The sequence below is a fragment of the Equus asinus genome, chromosome 21 (genome assembly GCF_041296235.1).
Source record: "Equus asinus isolate D_3611 breed Donkey chromosome 21, EquAss-T2T_v2, whole genome shotgun sequence".
Classification (NCBI taxonomy): Eukaryota; Metazoa; Chordata; class Mammalia; order Perissodactyla; family Equidae; genus Equus; species Equus asinus.
The window spans coordinates 53,658,005-53,682,349 of record NC_091810.1 but is presented as its reverse complement, the minus strand read 5'-3'; the positions used below and the strand labels follow the sequence as shown (position 1 = coordinate 53,682,349).

At 45.2% G+C, this 24,345-nt stretch overlaps 1 protein-coding gene across 2 annotated transcripts in view; it reads right to left on the bottom strand.

The window, feature by feature from the left end:
* Positions 1-6,764: 6,764 nt before the first annotated feature.
* ZNF445 (zinc finger protein 445) overlaps positions 6,765-24,345 on the bottom strand; it is a 31,047-nt gene continuing 13,466 nt past the window's right edge. For both annotated transcript variants that reach the window (XM_044754430.2, XM_014852456.3), the window contains exons 2-7: positions 20,778-21,346; positions 18,219-18,387; positions 17,801-17,877; positions 17,370-17,496; positions 16,766-16,870; positions 6,765-15,784 (exon numbers count right to left, since the gene is read on the bottom strand). In XM_044754430.2, the coding sequence (XP_044610365.2) occupies positions 13,623-15,784; positions 16,766-16,870; positions 17,370-17,496; positions 17,801-17,877; positions 18,219-18,387; positions 20,778-21,215 (3,078 nt within the window). In that variant the 5' untranslated portion in view covers positions 21,216-21,346 and the 3' untranslated portion in view covers positions 6,765-13,622. The remainder of the gene's footprint in view (positions 15,785-16,765; positions 16,871-17,369; positions 17,497-17,800; positions 17,878-18,218; positions 18,388-20,777; positions 21,347-24,345) is intronic.

Sequence of the window (24,345 nt, the reverse complement as noted above, 5' to 3'; positions counted from 1 at the left end):
TGGTAAAAAGAATCCAGAATGGTGGTTTTCTTGGCTCCTTCTTGGCTGCTTTTAGAAAAGTCCTGTAAAAAAGGTGGTCTCTGGCTGAAGCTAGCCAGTATGCCAGGAGAGGTGGAAGGATCCAGAGTGTTGCTAATGTGGGTGACTCCCCTCTGTGGCCTGCCATACATGGACAGTTGCATAATTTGTTTCCTTGCAAGTGTGAAAAAACTAATCACTTCTGTACACTCAACCAAGGCAGTCACGAGCTGTGGCTAATGAAGAGGCAGCCTTTACAGGAGATAACACTGGTACTGCTGGCAAAGAGAAGATTGTGTGGCTTTTTGTAACAAATCTGTCATATTGGCAAATGTGAAGAAATCTGGCACAATCAAGTGTTAACAAGAGGAACTGCTACGATTTGGCGTTATTTCATAGGGTCGGACATAGGCGTTGCCAGGACAAAAACTGGAAAGAGCCCACTGTCCGTCATGAGTGGACTGGGTATCAGTTGTGGTGTTAGCATACAGAATATCACAAAACAATGAGAATAAAACAAAGTGACTTGCATAAAACTGACATAATTTTGAGCAAAAGATAAAAAACACTTTATGATTCCATTTACACAAAGTTAAAAAATAGGCAAAAGTAAACTATAAAGATGTCTACATCAGTAGTAAACATTGTATAAAACAATAATAAAATGTCTAGTTTATGGGATAAAAACCAAATAAAATAAAAATATTAGACAATAAGATGGAGAGTGTCTTCCGGGAAGGAAGTCCATGATGTATTGTTAAATGAGAAAAGGAAGTGGGAGAGATTCAAGGAGATCTATTTGAGCTTCTGATTATTAATTTTTGCTTTATAAAACTTTATATAAATAATAGTTGCTCATTTTAATTTTTTAATTGGATAAAAATAAAACATAAAGATGGAGAATTATTAGAGATAGTGTTTCAAAGTAATTGAGGTAGAGATAGTAACCTTACAAATTAATAGAAGTATAACTGTGTGTATATGGGTTTAAAAGCATGATCTCGTCAAATAATGGAAAGTGAATATAACTTCTAGTATGGTATAGAGGAAATATTGAATTTAAAGCCTTCAATACATCTAAAACAAAAGTAGAAAAAGAACATCTTAGATAAAGCAGGACAAATTAAAACACACACACGGGCTGGCCCCGTGGCCGAGTGGTTAAGTTCATGTGCTTCATTTGGGAGGTCCAGGGTTTCGCCGGTTCGGATCCTGGGCGCGGACATGGTACTGCTCATCAGGCCACGCTGAGGCAGCGTCCCACATGCCACAACTAGAAGGACCCACAACTAAAAATACACAACTATGTACCAGGGGGCTTTGGGGAGAAAAAGGAAAAAGAAAATCTTTAAAAAAAAAAAAAAGGATTACAAAATCTTGAGGCAGTTATGTAAGGAAAATGAGCAGTAAGGAGGGGGTTTAGAAAGGTCTGCCTTCAGGCATGATAGACTCCAGGGTCCCTCATTGTTCTTTTCTTCTGTCAGTGAGGATGACTATCCTACAGGTATTCCTTCTTCCTGGAGGCCGTCTTATTCCTTGGGAAAATTTGTTAAGATTGTCAAGAACAAAGCTATCAGAATCCCTCAGCAGGGGTATGTGCCCAGGATCAGGGCCAGGAAGTCATGAAAGCGTGTAGTCATTTACAATGATTACGTGCTGGAAAGGTTGTAACTAGGAAAGGGTCATTTAGTGTAACAAGATGGCCTCACTTACGTCCACTTAAAATATTAGCAAATTGAATCCAACAGATGCTTTAAAAAATACATGTTTGGATTTATCTTAGGAATTCACAAACGATTTCACATTAGGAAATCCATGTAAGTCCCCATATCTGAACAGAAGCAGAATAAGCCTGTGATAAAATAAGACACTCATTCATAATTTTTAAAAATATTGACAAACTAAAACTATAGAGGAGCGTTTCCTTAACACAATAGAGGTAGTATTTTAATCATACAAAAAACTTCATACTTAACAGTGAAACCTTAAAATGATCCCCTTTAAAATCAGGAATCAGATGAGGATTCAATAGTGTAAAATTAGCCAGTTCATTACAACGTGTAAAAGAAATAAAAGAATAAAGATTGGGAAGGAAGAAACAAAACAGCCGGTAGTCATAGTTGGTAAGATTATCTACATAGAAAAACCCAGGGAATCTACAGACGATGGGCATTGCTACCGCTGAACTGGAATTCCTAAATGCAGTGGGGACGATGGAATCCTGAGGAGGCAGGGACCATGTGGTAACACTCAGTCCCCAAAGACAAGGTGGGTGTGGGTACTGTAAGGGACAGCGGAGGGAGCAGTAATCTGGAGAGTCTGACCCACAGAGGGAGGTCCTTGACGTTAGCTAGCTGATCACGGTGACCCTAGAACTGAAACGGGAGGCAGCCCACTAAAGCTTTATTGGATCTGAGTAAGTGGAGATTCTCCAGGTCTAGTGGATAGAAGTTTGACTTGAATCACCAAAACAGTGACAGTCCATCCCTCAGTTCCCAGACTTAGCTAGATCACAGACCCAGATCTGCTTCAGTAAGGGGTAAGCGGCTCCCTTTGAAGCAGGCCCCTGCTACAACTGAGAACAATTTAGAGTTTTAGTCTTTCTCATCTACCCCAACGCCCCCCAGGGACGTTCACCAGAGTGACCGTGCATTGGGAAGGGCAAATAATCAGACTTTTCTGGGATTGCTAGAGCCTGGTCCTGAACTGACACTAACTGCAGGATTCTCAAAATGCCACTATGGTCTCCTGGTCAGAGTATGGAGGTTAGGTGATCAATGGAGTTTTAGCTCAGATCCATTTCACAGTAGGCCCAGTGGGTCCCTGAACCCATCCTGTGATTATTTCCCCAGTCTGGAATACATAATTGGAATAGACATACTCAGCAACTGGCAGAATCCCCACACTGGTTCCCCGACCCATGGAGTGAAAGCTGTGATGGTGAGAGGCCAAGTGGCAGCCACTAGAACTGCTTCTACCTACAAAACTAGTGGACAAAAGCAATACTGCACCCCTGGAGAGACTGCCGAGATTAGTGACACTGTCAAAGACGAAGCCACATCCCCATTCACCTGCCTACGCGGCCTGCGCAAAACACAGATGGATCTTGGAGAGTGACAGGGGTTTATTATAAACTTAAGCAGTGACTCCGAGGGCAGCTGCTGTTTCCATGTGTGGTTTTGGTGCTGAGCAAATCAAGACATTTGGCACCTGATTAGCAGTTACTAATCTAGTGAATTTTTTTCCCTCTAAACCTGTTAGTAAAGACCATCAAAAAGCAGTTTGCTCTCAGCTACGTACACCTTCACTATCCTACCTCAGGGCTACATCAGCTCCACAACCCCAGACACAATCTAGTTCACATTGCTTTGATCATCTTTCCACCGCAGGACACCACACTGGTCCATTATATTGATGATATTATGGTAATTAGATCTTCTGTAGAAAGTAGAAACTCCTCTGAACATTGCTTAGACACACAACATGCCAGTGTGGGAAATAAACTGGGTTCAATTTGGTTAGGGTGAACAGTGTTTTCCAAAATTCCACTCTTTGCAATGTTTCCAATATTTATGTTCTGTACGCTTAAAGGGGCCACCAGAGGCCATTTTACATGGGATTTGCCGGGTCATGCGGTAACTCTATGTTTAACGTTTTGCGGAACTGACAAAACGTTTTCCAAAGGGGCTGCCCTCGAGCCTCAGATAATTCTCAGCTCACAGCAGTCACACACCCCTCAGTGGGGCCTTGGCGCCGGCCCTCCGAGTAGTAGTTTGGGGCTGCCTTGAATCTGATCAGGACCAGCTACATAATGTGCCTGGTCAAGTGCAAAGTGTTCAAAATTATTCCGAATTTCAGGCAGTGACAACAGGGCGTTAAAGCGAGTGTGAGGCTAAGCACAGGGCCCTGTGCAAATGCACAAGTCGCACACCCGTGAAGCCAGCCCTGGACCTGCGGCAGATATATCTGCTTTGGTGAGGAGGAAACTGAGCTGATGGTTCTTGACCTTCCCACCCTCTCTCCCCAGGTCCGGCCCCTCTGAGATCAGGATCCAGAACTTGTTCCCTAACTCCTGAACCTTCCCCACTCCTCCTCCCCGGGCATCTCCCTTGTGTCCCCACCAGACCCCACAGACATGGGCCTGACATGGGTTCTAGGAGTAGCTCCTAAGACTCCACTGAGTTGCCTGTCCTATTTCCTTCTTCAACAAAATTTCCATATCCAAAACATCCCCTTCTATCTCATCTGAAAAGATAAAAACAACGATGAGGCAGGGGCCAGCCCAGTGGCGTAGTGGTTAACTTTGTGTGCTCTGCTTCAGTGGCCCATGGTTCACCGGTTCAGATACCCAGCACAGACCTACACACCACTCACCAAGCCATCCTGGGGTGCATCCCACATACCAAATAGAGGAAGACTGTCACAGATGTTAGCTCCTCAAGGATGTTAGCTTCCTCAAGCAAAAAGAGAAAGATTGGCAACAGATGTTAGCTCAGGGCCAATCTTCCTTACCAAAAAGACAAAAACAAAAAAACTACGAGGCTTAGCTTCCCAGAAAGCTTAGGGTGCTGAGTGATGGAGAATATCAATTTCCCTTCCTGTGGTACTTTATTTTCTAGTCTTCTTGTCAGAATTTTGAAAAGCTAACCTGCTGAGATCTTATGTGATTGCCTATGCTACCTACTTCATGCGAAAAGAACCAAACAGAGTACACAACACGGATGAATCCCAAAAACAGAAGTTGAGAGGAAAAGGAATCAGACACAAAGGAATACAAACCGTATGAGTCCAACTATTTAAAAAACACTCAAAACAAAGAACAGGTAAAACTCTGTTTAGGGGAGTGTGCTTAGGTGGTAAAAAGGTAAAGAAGTGCAAGGCGATGATTATCATACATCAGAAGACGGTTTGCTTTGTAGGAAGGGAAGGGGAAGTGACTGGGGAGGGCAGGAGACCTCTGGGCTTCCTGCAAAGCTCTAGTTCTGGGTCTGGCTGGTGACTCCAGGGGAGCTCACTTTATGAAACTGCATTGAGTTTTACATTTTTGTTTCATATACTTTGTTACGTTGCACAAGAAAAATATTTTTAAAATATAGTTACTTACACCATACTTCCAGAGTTATTACCCAGAGCTGCCTTCTAAGCCTCCTGATTTTCCTTCACAGGGCCCTCTAAAACTAGAAGTAGTTCTCTAGGTCAAGTCATTCACAATCTTAGGGCCTCCTCTCATTGAGAAAATTATCTGTTCAACACTATTTGGATTTAACTCTGCTTTGCAGTTAATTTTGATCAAACTCAAAATAGGAAACGCAGTCAAATAATTTAAACTAAATTATGAACTCATTGACAGTTTTCATGTTCTTCCCAAGTCTGTTAAAAAACAAAGTAGATAGGAAAGTAATCTGTTCTCAACTTGAGGCAGCCCACCACCACCTCAGAGGCAGCGTCAAGTACTAAATGTGTTCAGTGCCCAAGAACGTGGATCAAGCTGTGTCTCTTGTCAGTGTTCAGCCAATCGGAGACCAGACTATCTGGTTACTTTTATATTTAAAATCATTTTTAAAAGATTGCCAGGTCCAACTAATGTGACCACTGACAAGTGAAAAGTCATCCTAGGGTTGAAGCCTCATAGTGTGTGAATGATGCATTTGAGGACAGGAAACACCGTCATCGCACAGTGGATTACTCCAGTGCTAGTGACCAAGGCTTATCACTTGGACCTTCTACAGTCCACCTCGTGCAGTTAGAATCAGTGCGGCAAGACCTCCTACCCACCGCACACAGCTCCTTCCAGCGACAATGCAGCCACCATGCTTGCTTTCGCGGCTCCAGCCAGACTTCCTTCTCCTCTGGAACTACCTCATTTCTCTTTTTTAACGTATAAAAATTCCTGCTTATGTACACACTAGCATGCACCTTGGTAGAATGAGCTTCTCAGCTGACAATCTGATGAAAGAAACTTACATGTCCATAGAGTAATTGTTTTAATTCTAAAGGGATCAAAAGAAAGGAAAACTTGTGGATTTTCCCCAAAACATTCTATTTTCTCTAAGAATAAGATTCATGTGTACAACTAGTACGTGGAAACGTCTGAATGAACGTAAAAGTACGCTTCTCTGGGGTTGCTGACCTCAACATTTAGTATTGGTTTCTGTACGTAACGACTCTTCAGACTCTTCTCACCAGGGCAGAAGCTTCCACGGCCATTTTAAATACATCTGAGGGCCGTCTGTTTGCTGCTCTCATTCAAACCTAAACTCACAAAGGGAAAACAGCCATACTTAAGCCAATTTTCTCTATCTCTTTCCAATATATTTACCATCTTCTTTGATTCACACCAATAGTAATCATCTGTTGAAACCACTTGAACGTCCTATGACCCTTAGTCAGTAGACCCAGATGCGTACAGTCTCCTTGCCTTACCCACTTTAAACGGATTTCACAGCAAAAGGCATGAACTGATGTGCTCCCAGATCAGCTGGACAAGAAAGACAGATGGTTCAACCATGGGACATAAATGGAGGCAAGCTTGCGTTTTTAATCAGTTTTCTCTTAGAATTCAGGGCTACAGGAGCCTGCTGTCTCCTGTCCCCTGTGCTCTGTTGTGGCCTGATCATCTAAATCGCTGCTTCATTTGAGGCAAATCAGGATTCTGCGCTGTATTTATTAAAGTTACTTATTAAATTTAAAATTTATTAATTTTGCTGTAAAATAAATGCTTATAAAGAGAAATATCTTTAGCCATGTTCTTAATTTTGAGACATTCTTCTTGGGGCTTTTATTAAGTTTGAGTTCATTACAACAAGATGAGTAAAGTCACAGCCAACAGCTACTTATTACAAGGTCCACAGGTAAAGTCAACTGATTATGACATAATTTACACCTTTAAGTGACCAGTTGTCCACAACTTAAACACACATAATTTCCTTAACAAGTACTTCTAGTCTCAAATTTCTAGGTCGAACATCCTAGGAATTTTTAAGATAAAATAATTCAAGAAAGCTAGGCTAGTCATTAGCTTACTGCCTCTCTGCTTCAAACCCATCTTTCTATAGATGCTTTTGAGATGAGGGGGTTGGACCTCTTCAATCCACGTCTTTTTTGCCAGCTGGTTCTCTGTCAGCTTCTGCCATCAAGGAATATTAAGAGAGAAGCTACAACGTTGGAGGATGGCGATGATTAATTTTGTGTGTCAACTTGGCTAGGCCACGGGGTGCCCAGATATTTGGTCAAATATTATGCTGGGTGTTCCTGTGAGGGCGTTTTTGGATGAGAGTAGCATTTAAATTGGTGGACTTTAAGTAGATTACTCTGCATAATGTGTATGGGCCTCATCCAATCAGTTGAAGGTCTGAATAGAACAAAAAGACTGGTCTCCCCCAGGCAAGAAAAGATTCTCAGCAGACTGCCTTTTGGACTTCATCTGCAACACCGGCTCCTCCTGGTCCTACAGCAGCTTTCGGACAGGAACTGGAACATTGGCTCTCTGGAGTCTCCATCCTGCCAGCCCACTCTACAGATTTTTGGTTGCCATAATCTCCATAATCACGAGCCAATTCCATATAATCAATCTCTTTCTATATATATACACACATCTTATTGGTTCTGTTTCTCTGGAGAATCCCATCCTAATACAAGGAGGAAGAGGGGACTTGTTCCTCCTGGTTAGTTTTTTATGGGCATTGATTGCTGTTCCCAAGGCTTCATCACAGCAGCAGCGGCAATTCCTTCTGGTAGCAGCAATTGAGTCCAGTTTGCACTTTTGCCAACACGTGGCCCTTCTGCTGAGTTCAGACACGTGTCAGCCCAGCAGTGCTCTCCTCCTCATAGGTCTGAATTCGGCTACACTGGGGCTCTCTTCCAGTGTCCTCCTTTTAACAATTCTAACCACTTCTCTTCGTTCCTGGCTTTGTAGCTTGCCCTGTGGAGGTGGGATTAATACCACACCACCACCCCAAACTGGTTCAGATGTTGAGACTGATGACATCACACAGATCAAGAGGTTAAGAGAGAGTTTATTATTCACATGAGGCTCCCTAGGGAGAGCATGACAGGCACCCAAGCCAGTCGGTTTGCCTTGACTCAAAGGAGGAGCATGCGGCTCTGGTTTTTATTGTGGTTAGGGGTGAGGGTTCCAGGGCAAGGAAAAAAGCCAGGGTTTGCACAAACTCCCCCTCAGGTGCTGAGAGGGTGTGCCTGGGCTTTCTTATCAGCTCAGCCAGATGTGAGGCAAAATGGGGAGCAGGAGGGCTTGAAAGCTATCATCAAAAATGGGGTCAGAGTCTGGAGGGAATTGTGCTAAGCAAAATAAGCCAGACTGAGAAAGACAAACACTGTATGATTCCACTCATACGCGGAATATAAACAAACACATGGACAAGGAAACAGTTCAGTGGTTACCAGGGGAAGGCGGGTTGGAGGTGGACACGGGGGGTAAAAGGGAGCACTTATTTGGTGACAGTCAAGAAATAATGTACAACTGACATTTCACGATATAAACTATTATGAACCTCAAAAAAAAAAAATGGGGTCAGACTCTACTACAGTTCCCCCAGTCCTGGGGTCGTAGCTGCTTCTCAGTTACTGCCTCCAGGATACCTTAGCATTTTCTTTTTGCCTTTTTAGTTACTTAGATATTTATCTAGCGACAGCTTCTTTGTCAGTTCCTCTTGTTAAAATCACTGATATGGTTCTGGCTCCTGACACAAAACCTCTTTGTTGTTCTTAGCATGGTTAGCATTAATTTAAAAGGTGTGCTAGTTGGTACGTAAACGTTTACTCACCTTTCCTGATCTACCTAACAAACTGCAGTGGCTGACTAAGCGTCTCTGTCCACAGGATCCCATTTCTTAAACTTACAAGTCTATAGCTTCTGGGTTCACTTGTTATTTTTAGGCAAGGAGGAATTAAAAGAAATAGAGCTTATAATTTCCTGTAAACTGCATGTCTTGGAGATCACACGTCAATACATGAACATCCTCCTTCTTTTTAACAGTGGCATGGTATTCCATCAGATACACCCACCTGTTGAACCATTCCTTTACTGACAGCCATTTGCGTTGCTCCTGATCTTTGCAGGTGAGGGAACTGAGACCTCGAGAGATTAAGTGGTTCACTCTAAGTAACATCACACAAATGGCAGAGCCAGAATTTCTATAAAATCATAAAATGTCAGAGCCAAACCTTAAGAATATTTTTATTTTTAAATATTTTAAGCAAACAGTTAAAAAAAAGAATCTGCCACACTATCCTGTTAAATCAACATGCTGACCCATCTACACCATTTTTTAAAACAAAATCAAACACACCTGAAGCCCACATGTACCCTCCCTGATTCCATCAGCAGCTCCCACCCAGGGGAGGCAGAGCACGACTTTCACACATCATTCCAATGCATGATTTTATACAATCTTAGTTCATATAATTAGAATCCACAGGAAATACATTATTGTCAAAACAATAACACCACTGTTTACCCTCTGCCAATAACACTTACATGCCAGCCGCTATTCTAAGCCTTTACATGCATTACTTCATTAACCACCCCCCGCCCCAATCACCCTGTGAAGTCGGGACTACTATTCCATTTTACAGAAAAAGTGAAACACAAGTAAGTTTAAACAATGTGCCCATAGATACACGGTATGTTTAACTTTACATAAATGGTATATTGGATATAGCTTCTGCAACTTTCTCAGCATTTCTGATTTATCTGTGTTGAAATATGTAATTCCAGTTCTTTCACATTCACTTCCCAAAGTACCAAAAACAACCCATTTATTTATCTGCTTTTCTGTTGATGGAAATTTAGGCTTGTCCCAATCTTGCTACCTAAACAATACTGCAATCAACAATCCTATGCACATCTCCTTCTTCACGTGGAGTTCTTCTAGGGTTTATCAGGAGTAGAATCATTGGGTGGTAGAGTGTACACAACTTTACAAAATTTTGCAAATTGCTTGGCACAGCAGTTGTCACAATTGCCACTCCCACAGCAGTGAGTTCCCATTGTTCCACACACTTACCCACACTAGGACTTTTAAAAATTTGCCAACTTGATGAGTGTGAGATGGTCCATAGTAATTTACATTTCCTGTGCTTGCTTCTCCTCACAACTCTGGGCTTGTCGTCTCTGTTAGCAAACGTGGGGCCGACCACACTGAAGAGGTGGCTGACAGCCCATCTGATGCCCACTCCTCTCTGTGGAGTTCCAGCCCATCTGGCTCTCCCCAGCTGCCCCTAGGGAGCAAGAGAAGGCTGTGCAGGGCCAGAAGAAGCCTGAATGTTCTCCAGGCCAGGATAGGGGTATTTGATGAGAACTGTGGGCTGGGGCAGTGAAAAACTGTCAACTGGAGCCATATGGCTCAGAACCACCCACAGCTGGGTTCCTAACTAGCAGGAGTACACTTGTGGGTGGCCTCCAGTCAACATTTCACTCAGGGCCTTTTCAAAAAACTCCAATCCTGACTTCGCTGAACTGACTTCAGTTCTATATTCCTTAACAACGACAATGTTATGCAAAATTTCCTCTGCACAGCAAACAGACAAATGAACAGCCTACCCTGGCCTCCAGAGCGCTTAGCCCGGCTGCAGCGGGAGGCACAACTGTTGGAAACCCAAATATCACCTAACAGAGCAGGATACTGGCACCAGGAGTGGTGGGGGCAGGGGAGAGGGCTCAGAGGGATGGGGGTCAGGAAGGGCTGGGCCTTGAGAGTGAGGACCTGGGCCAGCATGGATCGGGGTGTGGCACTCCAGGCGAAGGGAGACAGCACAAGGCAGGCCAGGCCAGGGAGGTTCAGGGAAGGACAACGAAGTCAAATCCAACACTGATTACACCAAAAGGTTTAGCAGTTAGCTCCAAGTAGGTAGGTGTTTCTTTTTCCTTTTAGCTAATCTGTATTTACTAACATTTCTATCATGATCACATATTACCCATATAATTAAAATTATTTAGAAACAGGTTATTTAGCAGATTGCATCAGTATAATCACAAACATTAATGGCTCGCCTCAGTATAGAGGGATTTCTGTTGACTTTTATTTCATTCTTTGTACATTTTAAAATTTGATTTGAATGTTTAAAAATAAGTATATCTCATTTTATAAAAATGGCAGTAAAAATTCCCTTATTGGGACAGGAACTCTGTGAGGTGCCAGGTGGCACAAGAGAAAAGGGGTATTTCTGTGGTTGCAGCATCAGCTGATGGGAGCAGGGAGCTGCAGCTCTGTGAGGTCTCTGGTCTTACAGATCAGCCACCTAACCCAGAGCCCCAGGAAACCAAGCCCTCTTTCGCCAATCTCAGGAGTCAGGTAGCATAGCCAGTTACTCAAATTTTACACATGAGGAAATAAGCGCAGATGTGCAGTGACCTGCCCAAGATCATCCTGCCAAGAAAAGGCACACTGAGCCTGGAATCCAGCTCTGATGACCCCAAGGCCCTTCCCACAACCCTGGGCCCTCAACACATGTGACTCTGGTCCCTGCCCAGCTACTTCTAGCGCCAGTTTTCGGCACGGTGACAGTGATGGGACACCAGATTCCAGGCTGCAGCAGGTGCTGCTGTAGGAAGCAAGAGAGAGGCAGAGCCAAGAGGACCAAACCTTCCCGAGTACAAAGCTGAATGGGCAGCAGAACACCAACAGATGCTGCCCCAGTATCTCTCTCCACTACCCCCTGCCCATCCCACGTGACATCACCACACAGCGTCAGAGCTGTCACTTTCACCTGCCCCTGACAATCCAGAGAGGGTAAGATTACCCATACTCTACTAAAGAGGGCATGTCCAAGTTGGTTTCTTCTCAGTACAAGAAACAGCCTGCCCCAGGAGCGTGCCCCTGCTCACAGCAGTAAATGGAGTCTGAGACAGTACTCTACTACTGGGCAAGACATTTGTTCTGATATTTATAATCTGAGCTCTTCAATAAACAGAAGCAATGACTACTGACATAAACTTTAGAAATACCACTCCTTTACCCTTACATCACTGAGCTGATTCTTGCTTTTCGCTTCAACACGAGTGGGCAAGTGCGAGGGGGTGCCTCCCACACCAGGCCACCTTTTCTCCTGAGGGCCTCATACACATGAACTGGTACCTTTGGGTTGAACTCAATGCCACCAGCAGACCCAATGCATGGAGAAGGCTACACGAAGGTAAGAGGATGCTGCAGGGTGCAGAGGTCAGAGATACAACACAATAATCAAGTGTTTACATCTGCTGAGAGCTGAAGGTCTTGTACCAAATTCAGACACGGGCAGGGCGGGGTTGGGGGAGTCCCATTCATGGAAACTGGGAGCAGGGATAACTGCATAAAACTCTTTCAGCCACCGAATTTTACTGAATCCTTAGGTCTGTGGTTAACCCTTGTGAAATGTAATACAGATTCAGACCACACAGTCCTCAACTCAAAACTGTCCAAAAGCTCCCTACCTCCCTTTGAGGCACCCCAAGGCCCAGCGAAGACCCATGATCCTCACACGGGTTGGCCCTCCACCTCTCTTCCAGCTGGCACACTCCACTTTAGCCCAAGGGCCTCCCTGCCATTCCCTGAGGACACCAGACAAGACCCCACCTCCTGTGCCTAGATCTAGAGACCGACAGGCTCACTTTCTGACCTCCTTTAGGTCTTTGCTCAAATTTCACCGTCTCAGTTAAGGCCCTCCCCGATCAGCCTATTTAAAATCACAACCCACCTCCCAATCCAGCACTCCCTCTCCATCTTCTCTGATTCATTTTGTCCACAACACACATCACCATCCAAAATACCATATCTATCTCATTTGTTTATTGTCTGTAAAGATCCAAGACGGCAGATGTTTTCTGTCTGTTCCAGTCACTGCTGGGTCTCTGGCACACATAACAGTGCCTGGCATACGGGAGGTGCTCAGCACATTTCCTTTAAAAGATGGACCACTGCTGTTGTGCACACCTGTGGGACAGAGACGGCGACGGGGCACTGGTAGAGCTCCATTCTCCAGGTGATCGAGCCCAGCACCCTGCTCTCCTCCGCTGGCTGCTGAGACAACTCTATGCCCACAGCAGATATCCAAAGCCAGCTGTGAAGGCTAAAGCCATGCCAGAACTTTCCAGGAGGCATCTAGGGAGACAAGGAGGAGTTCTCTCTGCTGCTGCTTGAAAGGTCAAACAGAATGGGCACCATCACAGGCCAAACTCAAAGAGAAACTTAGGATCCAAGTGGCCCCTTCCCAGCAGCCACAGCCTACCAGGCCACAGACATTCTGTCGAACCACAAAGGGCAATGGTCTCTTTAAAGTCCTTTAGAGTTACGGAAGGAGATACAGAACAACCTTTAGAGTTATGGAAGGAGACCTGGCTGGGGGAGCTCCAGGCCATTGTGCAAAGGCCATGCCTGGGGGCCCAAGCCTCCAGAAGGACCCCAACGAACAAGCTGCTGCTCTTCCCCAGCATCTCATTTTCCAGCAGGTAGGAGGCTGGATGCCTTGAGTTTTTGAAGCCTCAAGATTCTCTGCCACTAGCTTCCCAAACAGAAAGGCCTTTGTGAAGGTTTTCCCTGCACTGCCTACAATTATGAGCTCTCCAGCAGGGCAGTTAGGATCCCCTCACCCCATTGTCAGGCCCCAAGTTAATCTCCACTATGTTTTTTCATATGCCGAGCCAAATTTGAAGTCCACCTGAAGGTCTTCCCACACTCTCTGCATTTGAACGGCCTCTCTCGAGTGTGAAATCTCGCATGGTTAATGAGTTGTGAGCTCTTCTTAAAAATTTTCCCACATGTGCTACATTTGTGGCACTTTTTTCCAACGGGTGTGTTCTGGAGTCCAGCGAGCCTGGAGCTCTGGTCACAAGCTTCTTCACAATCTTTAAGGGGCTTCTCCCCACTTGGTTTTAACTCCTGTGAACTCACCCCTGTATCATGGCAGGACGACAACCCAGCCAGGCTGCCTTCAGACTGTGCCGCTCTAGTGTGCCTTCGCTGATGAATGCAGAGGGTTTGTCTCCCAATGAAATTTTTCCCACACCACTGACATTTAAAAGGTCTCTCTTTAGTGTGGATTCTCTGATGATTAACAAGGCGATAATTTCTATCGTAAGATTTCCCACACAGATTACATTTATAGCGCTTCTCTCCACTGTGTATTCCCTTATGATCTAACAGAGATCGTTTACGTGTAAAGGTTTTCCCACATTCTTGGCACCAAAAACGTTTCTCGCCAGTGAGGATTTGTGGCTGTAGTTCTGGAGTGTTTCCACTTTCATGGTACTCGTACTGCTTTTCCAAAGCGTGAATCCTCTGATGTCGGGAGAAGTTAGAACTCCATCTGAAAGCTTTCCCACACTCCTTGCACTTATAAGGCCTCTCTCTGGTGTGAATCCTCTGATGGATGAGGAGAAATGAGTGATTACGGAAGGCTCTGCCACACTGGCTGCATTTGTAGGGCTCCTCCGTGGTGCCCTCAGGAACCTGGAACGCTCTGTCCTGACTGAGAGATGGCCCATCCTTAGGTTTCCTCTTAAGGGCGTGCTGCTTCTTATGAACAATAAACGTTGTCCTATGACTAAATTCTTTCGCACATTCACTACATCGGTATGGTTTATCCCCTGTGTGAGTTATCTGATGATCAACAAGAGATTTCTTGCGAGTAAAAGTCTTCCCGCACTGCTGACACGGGAAAGCTTTCTCCGCGGTGGGGGCGCTCTGGGGCTCACTGCAGCTGGAAGTCTGCCTCAAGCCTTCCCCACGCTCGTTTTGACTATAGAACTGTTCTTCTTGGTGCTGTCTCACATGACGAGTAAAGTTTGACCTCCACCTAAAGGTTTTCCTACACTTGGTACATTTATAGGGCTTCTCCTGGGTGTGAATTCTTTGATGTTCAAGAACATATGATTTACAGTGGAAGGATTTCCTACACTGGCTACAGTCAAAGAGTTTCTCCCCACTTTGGTCTCTAAAATGATGATCAAATCCTGAGCCATGAGTGAGAACTTCCTCACACTGATTTGATTCAAGAAATTTCTGCTTAGCGTGGGTCTCCTGGTGCAGACGATAGGCAGACATGCGTCGGAAAGCTTTGTCACATAGACTACACTTATAAGGTTTCACACCCGTGTGAATTTTCTCATGTCGCACACAGTTTGAGCTCCACCTGAAGGCCTTCCCACACACCCTACATTTAAATGGTTTCTCCTGCGTGTGAAGTCTCTGATGACATGCAAGATGGTAGCTATTACGGAAGGTCCTCCCACAGTCACTGCACTTATACAATGTCGCGGCTGGGTGAAGATTCTGCCCATGCTGGTGATGAGAGCTAAGGCTGAAGTCTTTTCCATGCGCATCCTTCATATTCCCTTTTAGTCCACCATGAATTCTCTGATGCAGGCTGAACCCGCCAATCGTGAGTCTGAGCCCTTTCCCATAATCTTTGTAGTCACAGTGGTATGAACTCCCTCTAAAGTGTCTGCCATGGCCATGTTTAAGAGATCGCTTCCTTCTGGGAACTCTCAAATAGGTAACATGTTTTAGATTAAGACTATTACTTCTTCCTGATCCTTCAAATTCTTTTCTTGCCCTGTGACTGAAATTGGTCTCTTCTTTCTTAACTCTCTCTTTTACAGGGTTTCCACACTGCTCCTTTAACCTGCTCTTCTGTTCAAAAGATTCTCTGAGCCCTGTTCCCTCAGAAACACTTGTTGCATGACATCCTGATGGCACAGCTAAGGTTTCTGCTTCTTGCAAAGGTTCGTGTTTTAAGATGAACTTGTTTGTTTTAATCTGGAGCTCATCTCCTGACACAAAACAAAAACACAAGAGAATGTATTCTTCCCACCCCTGGAACCGGAGAAAGCACCAAGGGATAAAAAAATGCCGTGAACTTGGGTGGTGAGGCTTTTGCCTGACTGCCAATACCATTCCAAATAGTTAGGGATAAAGCAAAACATGGACAAGTATCCCAAATGACAGGGGAGGAGGAGAAGCAAGATGGGCACAGCAGCTAGACATATGCAGAATCACATTCAGTTGAAAAATTAAAAAGGTTGAGAGGGGAGTGTTAAACAGCAAGAGAGGGGAGAGGAATCACAGCATAAGAGCCTGATAGGAAGGTCCCCAAAAACCGAGGGGTGGGGCTCCAAGGAGGGCTGGCTCAAAGGACTGGAGATCAAGATTGCCATGGGGGAGGGAACAGGAAAAGAAGAGGAGGAGGAGTAGGATGAGGGCTCCAAAGAACAGAAAGGGGAGGGTACGGGGGATTCAGCGAGAGTGTAGCAAAGGGCTGAAGAGGAGCATCAATAAAAGGAAAAGAGAAATGGTGAAGCCCTCCAGTGGGCAAGAACTGGTACTGAGAGAGCCACTGGGGAAGGGGCAGGGCCAGAAACAAATGTCTAATGGGCCAGTCTGGAGGGGAGAAGTCCAGGGGCCCAGCACTTCTTAGCAAGACCATTAAGGATCTTCCTTATGCAAACAATGGAGTAAGTTCTCCATCATTTACTTAGTGTAAAAGACCTTCAAAAGAGAAGAGGAGGGGCCGGCCCAGTGGCGCAGTGGTTAAGTTCACACATTCCACTTCTCGGCGGCCCGGGGTTCGCAGGTTCAGATCCCGGGTGCGGACATGGCACCGCTTGGCAAAAGCCATGCTGTGGTAGGCATCCCATGTATAAAGCAGAGGAAGACTGGCAGCAGTTAGCTCAGGGCTAATCTTCCTCAAAAAAAAAAAAGAGAGAAGAGGAGATGCAGGAGGAGCAGGATCTGGTAGGTTCTCTGGAACTCACCTGCAGGAGTGGCACCTGGATTCCCCTTAGCTCCCTGGATATTCAGGCCCCACGGCTCCCTTGCCTCCAACCAGGAGATCAGAGCAGGTTTGGTGAATGGCCCCACTGTAGAAGAGAAGGGGAGGGGATGGGAAGGTAGATGAATCATACAGAACTACTCTCCAGGACCCTCTCAGGCCTGAGGTCCTAGTCGGGAAGGGGGAAAGGCCAGGGAGGGAGGTGGAAGAAGCCACAGCAGGAGGCCCAGACAGCCATTTCTAAAGCCTCAAGCAGAGACAAGTTGCAGCCAAAAGGATCATGAGGATTCTCTGGAGGTGGGAACCACATGACAGCTCAACCAGTTAAATCAGCCAACATTTTCTGGATGCTTAAATGGACTAGGAACTTGATATGTGTTACTTTTAATTTTTGTAATAACCCGGCATGACAGATATTATTATCCCCATTTTTCAAGAGAGGAGACTGAGGTGATAGATTAAGTGATTTGGTCAGTAGTTACAGAGCCAGGATCTAAACCCAGGACAGGCCCCTTTCTATGTACCATCAAGAAAACTAAGAAGGCAGAAGTAAAGGTGGTAGAAGCATGGGGACAACGATGCCTTACCCAAAGAAGCCATATTCCCATAATTCTCCAGCATCACATCCCGGTACAGGTTCCTCTGAGCAAAGTCCAGCCATCCCCACTCATCCTGGGAGAAGGTCACCTCCACATCCTTGAAAGTCATAGCCTCCTGAAAAAACACAGTCCTACAGTGCTACACCCTAGAGCCGGTCCACAGCTCCTGGCTTGTAGGAGAGGATGGGGAAATGGGGCTGGCTCTGAGTGAGTACAGGATGGGTCTGGTGAGGGTGAGAGAGAAGACTATTACCCAGCAGAAGAGCTCTGGGCTCAAGAGGGGTACTCTGGTCTCTGGGACATAGGTCCTGGGTGTGAGGTCACTGGACAGAGAGGACCCAGGATGAGGGGGAGCTACAGCTACTCCATTCGGCAGCAACGATGGGATGTCAAGAAGGACTGAAAGTCTGGTGGCTCACCTGAGGCTCAGCTGTCACCTGGTCTCCTGAGCACCCCTCTCTCTGAGAAAGAGCAGGCACCTGGGCAGCAGAAGAGTCTGAAGGGGAAGAAAGAACCATGAGAGAGGGCAGCCCAGTTCTTGGCACCCCACTGAGAAGCCCACTCTTGCCCCCACACAGAGGTTTCCTGGGCCCAGGAGCAGGTATGGACTGTTGTTAAACACCCATTTCACATTTCCCCAGTGTCGGCTGGGGAGTGGGGAGTGGAAGGTGCAATGGGAGGAGGAGCTAGGCAGACAATGGTCACAGAAAGGACACAGAGCTAAGGGCCAGGACAGAAAAAGATTCTCGTGAGAGGACAGATAGTGAAAAGACAACATTATAGGAAACTTGGGAAGGATGGCATAAGGCTGGGGTCTTAGGGCCAGGCAGCGAGTACCGGATTGCCCAGCCAGGAAGTCACGCACTCCTATTTCATAGGGAGGCTCCAGGTGGTCCCCCAGAGCAGAGCTGCTCCTGAGAGGTGAAGCAGGGGGCCATATCTGTGCGGCTCGCAGGGCTCCTGTACCCATCCAATGCACATCTGGGCTCTGGGCAGGGGCTGGGTCCTGGCAAGAAGAAAATGTGGTGAGAGGATCCCCATGGGAATCAGAAAGCAAACTCAGAGAAGAGGCCACATGGCCAATCCCTAAAGGGCAGAGGTCCGGGGTAGGGAGAGTGAGGGCCTTTATTATCTACAGGTAGACGGAAAAGGAGGAAGAAGCCCAGGGAGGACCCCCTCACCCCTCAGCCTCCCTGGGCTCTCATGCGGGCCATGGAGGAGACAGGTGGAGCCAGACTTCAGCTCGACATTAAAAAGCAGCTGGCAGGTCAGTAACAGCACTGCTACTGTTACGGTGACAGCTCCCCAACAGCCCTCAGCCCCCATCCCTAGCCTGAAACTTAGAAATGAAAGAGAAGAAATTTATCCCTGGGAATTAAAGTGATAATGGTTCACAGCAGAGATGCAGTTGAATAATGTCTACCAAGTATCAGGCACTGCTCTGGGCACCGGCACGCAAAGTGACCTCACACAGGCAGGGTGGCTCCCAGGCTGCACTGCACACCTGCCGGAAATGGTAGCACTGCTAGAGAGGCAATGCTAATTGTGACGGTCAGCCAGGGAACCAGAAAGGCGAAGTCTCAGGTACAAAAAATGGCAGTGCCCATTCAAGCAGAGACCTGGAAAGAGGAGGCCTTTGCCCAGAGATTTCAAGTAGTTCTGGTCTCTGAGGCAAGGCCATGCCTGATGTAGAAATGAGTATGGGAAGCTACTGCCAACGAACTTCAAGGTTTTCTGGTCCTGTGGCCAAGATGTTCTCTATGCTGATAGGGACGAATCTTAGCCTAAGGCCATTAAACATCTGATCAGATAAAGCTACAGACTAAAGACGATACACTCATCACAGTGTTTTATCTCCTGTTCCTCCCAAACTCTACCCAAGGGAGAATAAAGAAACAATAAGAATATTGTGGCACAGCCAAATGAGTTTATGAACAAACTTCCTCAGGCACTGGTTTCTCACATTTTGGCAATTTCGATGAACCACAGCATGATTCTGTAACTTTATATGCATCTTGAATATTTCTGTTCATTTTTCAGAATTTGGGAGGCTTTCTCCCAGACCCTGTTTTTTGTTTTCTAATTTCTAACTAGCTTTCACCCAGGTAATTGCTGGTTGGCTTTATGCTCATCTGATAATGTTTTCATGGATTTTTTAAACCTTACATCTAGCTCTAAATGAGTTGAATAAAACCAAGCCACAATTTTGTGCCTACCATATACCTTATTTACTTTAATAAATCATTTTTAGATCCTTTTGAACACCTCACTGTTTTGGTAAAAATGATAAACGCTCTTTTACAAATTTAAAAATAGTGCCCAACGTTGAGCAAAGAGGCTTTCTTTTTTAATAGTCACACCTTGTATTGATTTCTTACCATTTACTGCTGGTAGACCATGTTCAGATGTGTTACTTGATTGACTTAACTCTATACTGTTTGGGGGAGAAGTATGCCAAATATGTTTCAGGAATCTTAAAAGTAACTTTGATTTATGCAGAATCATACATGTAGAATTACACATATTCTTATAGGAATAACAATTTTAAAGAAGCCTACAAAAACGGCAAATGCTCTTTTAAAAGAACATTCCGCAGATACAGGCAGTACTGAGAAGCTCGCCCGTCTTGGGCAGAAGGGGCAGGAAGCGTGCGCTTTAACTGACCCGCTGCCCTGCTGCCAGCACCCAGACTGTCAGTTCTGACTCCCAGCAGCAAGGCCAGGGCCAGATGCATCGCACGGTAGGCGGTGAAATACATACTGAACAAATGCTCACTGTTAGATGAGTTTTGCATTTCCTTTTCAATAAACTGAGGCTCTGAAAGGAACAACAACAAGGGCAAGAACACTGAGGTTGCAGAATGAAGTCTAAAATTGAGGTCTTCCAATTTCCTAGCCCTTGGTTGCCCCTCAGCCCTCTTCCTCCCTCCTGCCCTCGCAAAGAACAAATTCTCAAAAGCTTACTGAGAAAGAAGCAATAAGGTACATGCAGACTGCTCCTCCAGGTCTTCACATGTACTCAGATGCCAAGGGTCCTGACTCAAACCCTCCCCGTTCAAAAGACAGCATCCCTACTTTACAGGTCAATATCAAGCTTAAACGAGACAATATGTAGAGATGGACTTTGTATGCTGTAAGTCACTGTGTCCAAAAACTCATTGCTGTTACCTATGCCTATTTGCTGACCCTCTTCCCGGAGCTAACAGTCCTCTGGGAAGGCGGGACAGACTGCCTGCTAAAAGGTCCAGTTCTCAGATGCTCAGGTGCCATGGGAATGAGAAGGGAAGATTTCCCCTAGATCCTCAACTCTGAGGGTTCAGAGGCCCACCCAACCCCAGACAAGCTGGCTCACTGACAGGTGGAGTTCACTGGGCACCACACACTTGCTCACACTCACCCTCTGTGGTGTTCCATCAAGATCCCTCTGCAGCTCCTCCAGCAGGGCCACAGCCTCCCTACCACTCTCAGGGTGATGCAGCTGCACCCATGTCCGGAGCTCCCCAGGCAGGATGCTCAGGAATTGCTCCAGCACCAGCAGCTCCAGGATCTGGGCCTTGGAGAGAACGTCAGGCCTCAGCCACCAGCGGCAGAGCTCCCGGAGCCTGCTCAGAGTCTCCAGGGGCCCAGAAGACTCATGGTAGCGAAGCTGCCTGAAGAGCTGGCGGAACAGCTCCTGACCAGGACGGTTGAGTGTCTGTGGCCTGGCGGCCTGCACTGAAGTGTAGCCTTCATCCTCTTCTTCCTTCTTTACCATCTGAAGGCGCCTTCGCTCCCTTGAAGCCTGGGCCTGAGCTGGATGGATAGCATACCACCTGCCTGGAGGCATCACTCTCATTCAGGGTCTACCCAGCAGAGTGCAAACCAAGTCTGCAGTAGCCGTGTCGCTGCTGGGACCTCAGGATTCTCTTTTCAGCACTGTAGTGGACAATGCCATTTGCTGGGACATCAGCCGTCACTGGCAAGAGACTGAAAGAAGCAATATTACCGTTCAGGAGGGATGTGAGAATGATGGTGCAGTAAGATCCTGTTAGTTGAGATCATCTTTGAATGTATGAGAAGAGGGCGTTTGAGCATTTGTACAGTGGTGCCTTCCAGTATCAAGCAGACCAGGGTAAGACCACCACGAATTGAGGTAAACTAAGAAAATATCCCAGAGTAATAAAATATGTACAGGGCTTGTACGCTAAAAACTACAAATGGCTGATGAAAGAAGTCAAAGAAGATCTAAATAAATGGATAGGCATACCATATTCATGTACTGGAAGACTTGACATAGTACACAGACCAATTCTCCCCACAGAGACCTACAGGTTTAACGCTATTCCTATCAAAATCACAGCAGGATTTTTTGTAGACATAGACAAGATTATTCTTAAATTTACGTGGAAAGGCAATGGAACTAGAATAGCTAAAACAATTTTGAAAAATAATAAAGTGTGAGGAGTCAGACTATTCGATTTCAAGACGTATAGCTACAGTAATCAAGACTGTGGTGTTGGTGAAGGAAGAAACATAAATTAATGGAATAGAAAAACCTATAATAGACCCACACAAATATGCCCAAATGATTTTCAATAACAAATGTGATTTTACTAATACTGTAATATAATATTTAAAAATATCTCAGGGGCCGGCCCCATGGCCAAGTGGTTGAGTTCACGTGCTCCACTTCGGCAGCCCAGAGTTTCGCCGGGTCGGATCCTGGGCGCAGACATGGCACCGCTCATCAAGCCATGCTGAGGCGGCATCCCACATGCCACAACTAGAAGAACTCACAACTGAAAACACACAACTATGTACCAGGAGGCTTTGGGGAGAAAAAGGAAAAATAAAAAATCTTAAAAAAAAAAAATCTCAAATAAGCAATTCAAAAAGAGTAAAAAAACTACTGATTGGAAACCCCTAAATAACTATGTGACCCACCAATGGGTTACAAACTATAATTTGGAAACTACTAATCCAGCATCCCACTCAACTCCTTATTTCCTTTTATAATTCATCATAATGGAGTGTGTCCAAGGGTTCAAGCCACTATCAGGAGTCAGCAGAGCTTAGTGGAGAGAGTAGAGAATATGAACTAAGACAGACCTGGGTTCAAATCCAGCTCCTTACTTACTAACTTTATGACTATGGATGCATCATTTTATCTCTTAAAATCTGTGTGGCCCTGCTGTATAAAGTGGGGATGGTTGTGAGGCCTAAATAAAAAACTAACTCGGGCACATTCTGGGATCTCAATGAAGGTCTGTTTCTCCACCCCGGAGAAGGAGCTGGTGCTGCAGGCCATGTCACTGTGCAGGAGTCTACCCTGCAGATGTGCCCAACCAACTTCTGATAAAGGTGCAAAGAGCAATTCAAAGGTGGAAGGACAGGCTTCTCAACAAATGCAGCTGGAGCAACTGAACATCCATAGGCAAAATAACGAAAGTTGACTTAATCCTCGCATCTTATACAAAAATCAATTCAAAACGAATCATTCGCTTAAAATGTAAAACATTAAATCATACAACTTTCATAAAAAAGCATAGGAGGAAATCTTCAGGATCTAGGGCTAAGCAAAAAGTTCTTAGAATTGATACCCAAAGCATAATCCATAAAAGGAAAAATTGATAAACTGAACCTCATCAAAACTAAAAACTTCTGCTCTGGAAAGACTTTTGTTGAGAGAATAAGAAGACAAGCTACAGCCTGGGAGAAAATATTTACAAACCACACACCTGACAAAGGACTAATATCTGACTATATAAAGAACTCTCGAAACTCGATGGTAAAAAAAGTGAACAATCCTATAAGAAAATGGACAAAAGACGTGAAGATACATTTCACCAAAGAGAACATACAAATAACAAATAAGCAAATGCAAAGATGTTCAACATGATTTGCCATCAGGGAAATGCAAATTAAAACCACAATGAGCTATCACTATCATTTATCAGAATGGCTAAAATAAAAAAACGACAACACCAAATGCTGTTGAGGATGCAGAGAAACTGGATTACTCATATATAACTACCAAGAAAGCAAAATGTTACAGACACTCTGGAAAACAGTCTGACCATTTCTTAAAAACTAAATATGCCACTACCATACAACCTAGCAATTGCATTCCTAGACACGTATCCCAGAAAAATGAAAACCGATGTCCACACAAAAACCTGAACATGATTGTTCACTGCAGCCTTATTCATGATAGCAAAAACTAGAAACCACCCAGATGTCCTGCAATGGGTGAATGGTTAAACTGAGGTAAAATCATACTGTGGAATACTACTCCGCAATAAAAAGAACGAATACACACAACAACATGAACTCACCTCCAGAGAATGATGATGAATGAAAAAACCCAATCTGGAAAGGTCACATAGTCTATGATTTCATTTATATAACATTCTTGAAATAACAAAACTACTGCAATGGAGAACAGATTAGTGTTTGACAGGGTCATTAAGGACTGGAGGGCGCGGGAGAAGTAAGTGTGGCTGTATGTAATAAAGAGTCTGACTTCATTTTTGACTATCGGCTACTTTCAAGGCCCACCACTCCTCCTTTCCTTCTTGCCAATATCCGGGCAAACAAATAAAAAAGCCCAGATGCTCCCTCCTTCAGCGCTGGCGGGAAGTTCAAAGCACAGAAACCCTGGCCTGTGTACACAAATCCTCACCGCAGCCCCATTCTCTAACGGTAATAAAAGCCAAAGCCAGTCACCTCTCCTTGCTCTCTTCAGCCTTTTTTAGACCAGCTCTGGAGCCAGCCTTGCTCTTCCCAGAAGCCTCATTCAGCAGGTAATAAATCTCTTCATATCCTTGCATGCACATGCATGCACATCATCGGTCTCAACACCCAAATCAATCTTGTTTTGTGGCGGGGGGGGGGGGGAGTCTATCCCACCAATAAGGGGTGACAACAACACTATAAAAGGGGACCATGAGGGATCTCTATGCTGATGGGAATGCTCTGTATCTTGA